The following is a 9,818-nucleotide window of genomic DNA, read 5'->3' as shown; positions in this document are numbered from 1 at the left end:
AGACAAAGTCATGCTCCAAGTACATAAACTAATTTATGGTGTTGATGTTTTGGAGGACGCTCTCTAGGCACTGACCATGTTTTCTGCCCTGCACAGCCCCCCCCCACATACACGCACACAATCTCTTGTACTTTCATATTTGTGAAAGGTAGATATTCACAGTCTCTGGCAAGTAGCATTTTGCAAAGGTATCTCCCATGTGGAGAGGCTGACCTGAGAAAGGCAGCTGTTTCTGGGTCATATACCTACATCCAATAGACTTGCAGCTGCTACTTCATCCAGATGTCTGAAGACGGAGTTCAGAACCTCTCTTAAACGCTTGGTGGATGACTTCTTATGAGGCTGGAGGAGCACAGCCTGAAAATTCACTGGGAGTCCATACCTTCTCAGACAAAACACATAAATACGTTACTCCACGTGCAACTACCGTGTTTCCCCGAAAATGAGACCTAGCCGGACAATCAGCTCTAATGCATTTTTTGGAGCAAAAATTAGTATAAGACCCGGTCTTATTTTCCTTATATAATATAAGACCGGGTCTTATTTTAATTTTTGCTCCGAAAGATGCATTAGAGCTGATTGTTCAGCTAGGTCTTATTTTCGGGGAAACAGGGTATGAGTAGAATGAACTGGACAAGAAATAAAAGAGTGGGTTCTAATAACAGTGAGAAGCTTTAGCCAACGTAGCGTGAGAAAATAAAACTCAGCTGAGGGAAATGTGTAGGGCCAGGGGCGAAACGAGTTACTGGATCTTTCTGGGTAGCATCTCTAGAACATGCTAACCCACTCCTGACGGATAGTTCTTGACTGGAGCCGAGGGCCTTCCCTGGCCATGTGTGGTCATCACATGGTGAGCGCGCACGGGGAATGGAGGCAGTTGGACTGATGGTTCTGACCCAAAGCATTTGTCTAAAACCCAGCTCAGCTGAGTTTTCTCCAGTAAAAGAGCAACAACAACAAAATGATTCATCAAGCTTGTTAACTCCTTTTGTTGAGTTTGGGTGGACAGGAAAGATTTTAAGTGGACTTTGTGTATCTGAGTACATTTAAGATCACTTGCTGGCAGCTATTCCTGTGGTGTTATCCAAAGATAATTGAGTGCTGTATAAATAATAAACACGCATTTTTGTGACTCAGCGTTTATTTTGAAATATACTGTCAGCAAATGCTCAGATGTTCCATCCTTATCACCTGCATGCCTTCCTGTTCCTCGAGCCAGGTGTGTGACAGCAGTCCTTAAGACAATACCCATTCACTGGCCTGACAGGGAAATGATTCACAGGGGCAAGATCGGTGAATATGACGCAGTTTTGATTTCCCAATCAACGTCCATAAATTATCCCCTGGCTCCCAAACTTTCCCAGTCCTCCTTTCTGGCCGGTGGTGGTGCAGTGTTCAGTGAAATACCGAGATGTGAGAAAGGTAAAGGAAACGTAAATACGGGCAAGTGGGCTCCGTGTAATTGCCTCAGGCCTACCTCAGCCTGCACTGCTCTCTGAGAACACTGGAGCCTCCTCACTGTTGCAGGAGTTCAGTCCACGTATGGTCCCCCCTTCCCTTTACCATAACACCATCTTGCCCTGTTTAAAATAAAAACTTCCGCAACTCCTTAGAGCTCTCGTTCCAAACTTTCGTATCTAGTGTCCTATGTCACCCAGTTGCCCGTCACCACTACACTCTAGCTTCTCCCGCCACCAAATGCCTCACCGCCCAACCCCAGGGACATCAAGCACTTTACCCTTCCATTTCTGACTCTTCCCTCCTGCCTCTGATGTCCTCGCGGGCTTCTCTGCCTCCACTGCTTAAATGTTGGGGTTCCCTAAGGTGCCCCTTTGATTCCTTCCCTCTGTATGACACCCCCTGGGTGAGCGCAGGCACACACATCAATCACAGATGGGTCCCTCATATCTGCTCCCCACCAAAGATCACCCAAGATCCAGGCCAATGAGCCCCCTGGCCGCCTTCTCCAGTCTCACCACAGCCCCACCACTCACCTGGGCCCATTCCTATTTTCCATTCTCGGCTGATGTAACCCTGGCTCACTTCACCCTGAGGTTGAACTAACGCTTCACTTTGAGGTCAGTCCACAGACATTCAGCACCTACTCTGTCCGACTGTGGGCCAGATGATGGAGGTAGGAGAGGCGAGGCCGCCCAACCCTCCCCTGCAGCTCCAGTGGAGGCGAAGGGTGAAAAACAGGCTGAGAGAAGGAAGACAGAGCAACAAGCACTAACTGGGGCAGACCAACGGAGGTCAGAGGACGCAGGTGAACGTTGCCTGTCTGCTCTAATGCGCTTGTGTAACATGTATTTTCTGAGATTATGATCTCGCCATAGGATGGAATGTGAAAAAATCTTTAAAAGGATCAAGTAGCTCTACGCATACTGATGAGACTATAATACAAAGCAGATGAGAAAAGCAAGTTGCAGGATATTACATGTAAATGATCCCATTTAGCGGATGAGAAGGGTCTTAAAACCATCGTGATTATTATGGGCAGTGGGACCACGGAGAACTCTTCCCACAGCATACACTCCTGAACTTAATTTCTTTTACACCGTTCATGTGCTTATTATACAGCTGTATTCAGGGCACTGATGTTCGAGGCAAGCAGGGCTGGTCTACACCGTGGATGGCTAACACTCCAGATTAGCTTTAGAACATACGCCCTTCAACCCAGCACTGCAACCCTTGCCATTACAGGCCTCTGAGATGGGTGGGGGGTGGGGGGCAGGACAGGAGCCACAGTCAACTCTGATCTGTGTTTGGACAAAACCTCACTGGCAGCCACATGGAGAGTGAACCGGAGGCATGGGCCCAAGTAGGAGCCTATGGCACCAGCCCGGCAAGCTGAGGCGGAGACGAATGGAAGAGGAAAAGCAAAGGTGGGCTGGGCGGTGTGGTGGAGTGGGGAGCGAGTGGGGTTAGGAGGTGAGGACCAGGGAGCAGAGGTGTCCACGTGGGCCCTGAGGTTTGCGGGAAAACTTGAAGCCACTGGCAGGAACAAGGAAGCTGGAGGAAAGGACCCGGGAGTGAAGATGAGCCCGATCTCCAGGAGAAATTACGCCCCGAGTCGGGCAGGACCAGGAGACACAGGAACGAAGCATCGGCAGGGAAGGGAGGGCAGCCACAGACGGCCAGGTGAATAGCTAGGAGAGAAGCATGGAGCAACCTGCAGTGCAGGCAGGGGAAGGGGCCAGGGAGACCACCAGACAGCATGCGAGGGCTGGAGGAGCATCTGAGCCTGCTGGACAGAAGCTTCCAGAAAAAGGGTGCAGCCCGCCGTATGTGTGTGACACAGCACATGTTCAAAGCATGGCTGAAAAGCAGGCTTCAGAAAAATACTTCCTGTTTGATTCCCTTTGCATAAAAGTTTAGTAAAAATTATGCATATCTGTAAATTGAAAAAGGCGAAAGAAAAATCTGAAGGAGTACACACCAGCATGTTAGCAGTATTTTTCACTTGGTGTTAACATTTCAGGTGATTTTTATTCATTCTTTGTGCTTATCTATAGTTTCCAAATTTTCCACAGTGAACCTAGTTTGTTTTTTTGTTTTTTTTAAAAAAAGGTAAAACAAGTTTTGTTGGTGGTGGTTTGGGTTGGGTTTTACTTTCTGTGCTGCCTTGGGTTTGGGCCACAGGTCATGGTGCGAATGCTGTTATTCCTCCCAGGCGTCCCCAGGCCCTGGCAGGCTGTGAGGAGGGGTGCGCAGAGGGACCAGCTGGGCTGAGTAGGAGACCCTCGCCCCAAGTCTGGCAGGAAAGAGAGCAGCAGACAGCAGGGGCCCAGGGGCCGAGGGAAGGTTTACTGGGCTCAGGGAATCCTAACACGTTGCCAAGAGCCAGAAGGAGCAGAGGGTGGTGTCCTGAGGAGGATGGAGGGGCCGGAACGGGGAAGGGTAACACAGGTGGCCCCAGAGCTGGCTCCTTAGCGGCCACCTCACTGCAGCACAGCCTGGGCCAGGCACCTCGTCCACCTACCTGAGCACGGACTCCACGAACACTCTCAGTGCCTTGATGTGGATCCAGGCAATAAAGGCTTCGCTGAAGTTCACCTTCAGCCAGCGCAGCAGGGGGCCCTGCAAAGACAGGAGAGCCATGACGCCTCCTGGCCACTCCACCCAGCGCCAAGCCAAGAAAGGACACAGGATTGGCAGAGCGAGCCCTGAGCTGAGAAGAAACACCCAGGGGCCAGCAGAAGCAGCGAGTCGGTCGGACAAGGCTTGGGCAAGGCCCAGGGCCACGTTCTCCAAGGAGCCTGTTGCCAGGGTAGCGCAGCGGGCCAGCCACCTGGCAAATGCGTGGGGCCACCTCAGACTGGGCTACGGGGGCTGGGCAGCCCCTGACCTCGGGGCTTTCAGCAGGCGGCTGACAGGCTTCTGTCTGACACTGCGCTGCCAAGGGGCCCACTTCCTCAGAAGGCTCTGGCCCAGTCCCGGTGTCATCCACCACCTGCCATTTCCAGGGGCTCCTAGAAGCCCCACCTCACATGACCACAGCCCCACAGGGCCATGGCAGCTGTCGCAAATGCTGGTGTGGCCAGTCATCTGAGGGAGTATTGGAGCAAAGGCTGTGACCTCCCACCTGATGATACCTCCAGCTACCCAAAGGTCAGGGGTGGGTCCAGCCAGGGCAGGACAGCAGAGCTGCCTGGCCACCCCCTCCCCCAGCCAGGGCCTGCCCCCGTCACCAGCTCCAGCCACCTCCAGGCAGGGCAGAGCACCCTGGCCCGCAAGCACCAACCACTGCTGAAGAGGCTGAGGCAGCACCAAAGAGGCCCTACAGATTAAGAGGAAGGCACCATTCTGGACTCCTTGAAGATGTCAAAAGCCGTGTTAGAGAACAGAAAATGCAAGGATTTGCTTTCTCAGAAGATGCCTGTGCTGGCGAGGAGAAGCGAGCCAGGGAACCCCAGGGCTCCCGGGGGTTTGCTTACCTCACCCTCGCCCTCACACTCTCTCTCTCTGTCGGTGTGCCCCGCAGCGGGCCTATCAGGGTTACCTAGTGGGGTGACCTTAACCTTGTGGTCCGGGAAGGTAGATGATCCCTTTTTAAGAGCAACACAGGAAGTTTGCTAAAGGCACAGAAATGATTTATTAATCTTTCAGGAAACATGCATCACAAACACAGAAATAATTCTCTTTGCCTGAAAAGCATGGGAAGGCAAGCTCAAGAAGGCTGGCCCACCCTCAGGACTCGGGTGTTGGGTGGAATGGACATGTGACGTGTGACCGTCACCCCCCAGGCGGGTGTTAGAAGTGTCTGGTTCCATATTCCATGGAAAGAGCCAATTGCTGGCAGAGGGGTCAGTTCCCACATCCCCGCCCTCTGCTTGGTCTCCGTCCGGACCTTCCCCATCAGCAGACAACGACAGGGACAGCTGGAAGGCGTCAGTGCAAAAGGCTCTGCCTGTGGATCTGTCTGTCTGTCTGGGCTTGGTCAAGGCGTCTGCACCAAATCCAGCACATGGTAACCTCCGTACGGATCAGGGTGCACTTAAATAAGCTACTTGAGAAAAAACAGTCAGGCATGCTGTTAGGACGTGTCACCCTTAATCATCTTTCTCTCAGATACGTGGCAAGCTCAGGAAAATCCCGCCCTGTGCTCTCAAAGGGGACTGATGACACCCAGGACCCAACCAGTCCCCTCCGGTTGACAAGCAACCAAAAGAATGCAGGACGCAGGTCATACTGACCTACAAACAGGCTAAGGGCTAAGAGTCTCAAGAAGCTGGGGCAGGGCTTACCCCAGCTGTCCCCCGTCACTGGCACACAGCGAGAACATCGCAAGGGACTCAATGTTTCCAAGTTACTGTGTCTCCTTCCGAGCTCCAGTTCCCCACCCCGGAGAGACTGTGGCACAGCTCCCCGGGGCAGTGTGGGGATACAGAAGTCTACACCACGTAAAAAAGCGCCAGCTGGCAACCTGAGACCCAGGTGGCAGGTGTCGGGCTCGTGTGTCACCTTGATCCTCAGGGGGTCTGTGCCAGCGCACAGGTAGGTGCCAAAGGTCCAACCTGACCACCTGTCCTTCGAGCAGGGCCTAACCGCCTGGACACTTGTGGAAGCTGCCACTCTCTGGCTCCTATCCAGACAGACACACTGTGGGAGCTTGGGGCCAGGACTGAGAACAGGGAAAAGAGACAGCTGGAGCGTTCCCGGGTGTCAGGGCTGCAGGCTGTGGGTCAGGAGGAAATCTTTTGGATTTCAGTTCTGATTGGTGAACACCTTTCCTGCCTGGGTGGGTGGGCCTGAGGCCTCCGGGCCCAGGACTCCGGCTCAGCCCTTTGTCTCAGAGGATCTGAGAAGTACGTGTGTTCATCTGATGTTCACATATGTCCATACACGTATGTGTGTGTTTATGCTTGGGGGGAGGAAGGTTGAAGTTCCCCACAGTCATTTTTATGTGCCAGTTCCCGTTTCCTCTCAAAAGGGGCAGGCCCGTCAAATGGGCCTCTGAGAACCCCATTTCAGGGGCCCCATGCTCACTCCTGAGGGGCGACTTGTCTGGCGACTTGTCTGAAAAGGCCATTGACCCAGAAAGGTCAGGTGGGACGTGCAGAATGCCCCAGCCGGAAGCTGGGGGACGCTCAGGGCAAACACTTGGCCACAGGGGAAGCACTCTTGCTCTTCACCCAAGCACGTACTTACAGCTTTATGTTTATACACGGACTTTTCCTCCGCGAGGCCTGGGGTACATTCTACTCATGCTTTCCCTCCTGTTTGCACTAGAGGTAGGTGCTCCCAGAACGCTGCCTGGTGGGGCTGGGGGAGGGGGCCTGAAAACGCCCCACCCAGCCAGGAGCCATGTAGCTTAGCCACCACCACCACCACCCACGCCCCCACCCCCCTCTGCAGCTCACCACGTCTGGAATGTGCCCATTGTGCAGAGTAGTAGAGTCCCTTTTCCTAGGCTACACAGTTCACATTTCAAAAACGAAAGTCTGGTTTCCTGCCTCTTGAGCTCAGCTGCCCTCACACATGACAAGTTTCTGAGTGGCTATTGTCGGAAGTCTCAAGGATAAGCACCCACTCTTTGCTACAAGCACAGGGCAGGTAGTGTAGGATGTCACATCACACCCAGAAATCACACCACCAAAGACAGCAGGGTGACCGCTGGCCTCCCTCTCCGAGCCGGTGGCACTGTCTGGAGCCCTGCCTGCTTTGCGCGGCCTCAGGGCCATTAGGCAGGGTCCCTTTCCCTGGGGAAATGCTCATCACCTCTCAGAGCCTCAATTTCTCATCTGCAAAACTAAGCTAAGGGTCCCTTCCTGGAAGGGCGGTGCCAGGTGAGATCTAGCACGGAAGGCACCCAGCGCCACGGCTCACGGCTCAGGAGCCACCGCCACAATTATTTGTGCCTGTCACCTCTTCCCAGACCCTGCTCTGGCAAGCCCAGGAGAGCACATGTTCCTGGGTGGTACGTGCCCAGCGGAGTGGGGACAACGGAGGCCTTTGGTGGGGTGCAAGGAGGCCCCTCAACATCTTGCCAGAAAATCCGCCGGCCGCTGTCATATACTCACATATTGTTGCTTCTTATCAGACAGCAATCTGGTCATCTCTTCCCTTTCCCTTTTAATTTCTTTTTCATCATAGTAAAATTCACGGACAGTGAACCTTAAACCAAGCAAATGAGAGGCTTTCACTACGAAGCGTAGCGTCAGAGCAGACACCCCGGAGAAGCCCACCAAGGCCCTTACTTGTTTTCTTTGGCTTTGGTTTTGAAATCGTCGATCACTTTTCGAAACAGGGTCACCGTGAAGAGGCCGCCCTCCTTGTCCTCAGTGATCAGCCTGTTGGAGAGAAGCGTCTGCTCGCTGGACTCATTCCCAGGTCCCCACGCTGTCCTTTCCCTCGGCAGGCAGGTCACCACAGAGGTGGCTTCTGTCCCCTCAGTCCGGTGGCCCATGCACAGGTGTCCTGCCAGCATCGAGGGCAGGGGGACCAGGACATCCCTCACTACTTCTAACTGTGCTCTTGGCTGCCTGCTGTTCCCCTTCCTCTCCTGCCCCTTTCGCTCGTCCTCCAAGCTAAGGCCTCCGGCCAGCAGGCCACCGAAATGCAGGCCCCCTGAGGGGAGAAAAGGACTGGAATCCAGCTGTGCAGCGACCTGGGGTTTGGCTCCTGTCCACAAAACGCCTGAGAGATGAAGCCACTCCTGGTCTTAGTCACCTCATGTGCGCACAGGTGCCCTTGGCTCTGACGTGTAATGGTTGCAATGAAGCAGGGCGGATGGAGTTCCAGTTGGTGGAAACCATTTCACAAAGGCCATTTCACATCCAATGTCACAGTGTTCTAATTAGACACAGCTAATTAGACGACACACCTCAATGTGAAACCACTGTGCCCACTGTCCCCAGTGGTACGGGGGTTGTTGGGGCCAGTGGGCTAAGTGTCTCTGAGTCCCGCTGGCCAAATGACCTGATAACAGGAGCCCTCGGGCCCAGGCAGGTTGTCATGGGCATGCTGGCTAGGTCACATTTCCTGTTTCTCAGAGCCCACACCCATAGGAGCTGACCCTGGGCTGCAGAGACCTCTCCAGAGTGACTTCTGCAGACTCTCAGGTGCCCTCTGACAGCACAGGGCCTGGGGGCTCCGGTCTGAGAAGCCAAGCCTCTCTCCCAGCTGGGGTCCCTGGCACTTGGCAGAGGGGCAGTGTTGGAGAGCAGGGAATGCTCCTGCCAATCAGGCCAGCTTCAAGGGCCAGCTCCTCTGCCCATCTGTGCCCCCTCCTCCTCCCCTGCAGACATGGCTGCCCCGGGCTCATTCCTCCAGCCTTCTGTGTGAGTTCAGGCTGTGACTGTCCTGTTCCCTGCACCCCTCAGTTTAGGTCCTGATTGCTATCTGCTGTGAATCTGTGTCCCTGGGAGACACAGCCTTGCAGCAGACACCTCAGGCCAGAAGCCTCCAGGCTGGGAGGGGAGTGGGCAGGGCTGCCCTCAGGCTAAGCTCTGTGTGGTGGGAGGCAGATGAATGAGCATGGCTGCCCACGCCTCACTGTCAAGTCTTTTAAACTTACAAGCTATTTCAGACATAGCAAAAAGGCATAAATAATAATACATACCTATGTATCTGCCACCCAGCTAAAGACACCAAACAATTGTCATACAGTAGAAACCAAACCCCGTGTCCTTTTTCCCCAACTGCGTTCTGCTGTCTGCCCGCAGGTCACCACTGTGCTGACCTTGGCGTTTCTCATCCCCAAACACCCCCATAATTCTACTGTGTACTTGCATATGCCCAACTCACATGTGGTTTAGTTTCGTCCATTTCTGAAGTTAAATAAAGAACTCATGCTGTGTGTATCGTCGGCAGCTTGCTTTTGCCACTCAACACCATATAGTGAGATCTACCCTTGCTGCTGTATGCAACTCTAAATTGTTGGTTTTCCCCAGTTGTGTGGTGTTCATGGCTTGAGTATATTCCTTTATCCCTTCCGTCACTTTTCCCGCCCTCACAGGCCACACGCTGAGACTGTTTTCTGCCCTTGCCCCACTCTGCAGCCATCATGGCCAGGCCCTTGCTTCACCCTCAGATGGGGAGAATGGACACCGAGCTGACAAGGCAGAGTGGAGGGCAGCAAAGGAGGGTAGGCAGGGAGGGCTTCCCAGAGGCGGGGGCAGGGAACTGGGGTCAAGCTGGGATCTGACTTACTTGGTTGACCGAGGGACCACCATGTCTGAGAGGGATTCATAGGTTTTTTGCCATTGTATGTAGCTTGGTCTGTGAGACAGAATCATTCAGTGAGTTCTGCAGGAAAGGCTGTGGGGTGTCTTCAGTGTTTAGGAAACTGCACACCTCTTCTCCCAAGGGATTGA

At 53.6% G+C, this 9,818-nt stretch overlaps 1 protein-coding gene across 4 annotated transcripts in view; it reads right to left on the bottom strand.

Annotated features, from left to right (window-relative positions):
• ATP6V1C2 (ATPase H+ transporting V1 subunit C2) overlaps positions 1-9,818 on the bottom strand; it is a 43,806-nt gene that overhangs the window by 289 nt on the left and 33,699 nt on the right. For 2 of the 4 annotated variants that reach the window (XM_019749376.2, XM_019749297.2), the window contains 6 exons: positions 9,655-9,723; positions 7,701-7,793; positions 7,524-7,617; positions 4,938-5,075; positions 3,983-4,080; positions 250-382 (listed from right to left, as the gene is read on the bottom strand). In XM_019749376.2, coding sequence (XP_019604935.1) covers positions 250-382; positions 3,983-4,080; positions 4,938-5,075; positions 7,524-7,617; positions 7,701-7,793; positions 9,655-9,723 — 625 coding nt within the window. The remainder of the gene's footprint in view (positions 1-249; positions 383-3,982; positions 4,081-4,937; positions 5,076-7,523; positions 7,618-7,700; positions 7,794-9,654; positions 9,724-9,818) is intronic. The other 2 variants (XM_074331687.1, XM_074331688.1) reach the window with 2 other exon arrangements.

This window comes from Rhinolophus sinicus, linkage group LG05 (assembly GCF_036562045.2).
Source record: "Rhinolophus sinicus isolate RSC01 linkage group LG05, ASM3656204v1, whole genome shotgun sequence".
In the NCBI taxonomy this organism is placed as follows: Eukaryota; Metazoa; Chordata; class Mammalia; order Chiroptera; family Rhinolophidae; genus Rhinolophus; species Rhinolophus sinicus.
This window is presented reverse-complemented; position numbering and strand designations above follow the sequence as displayed.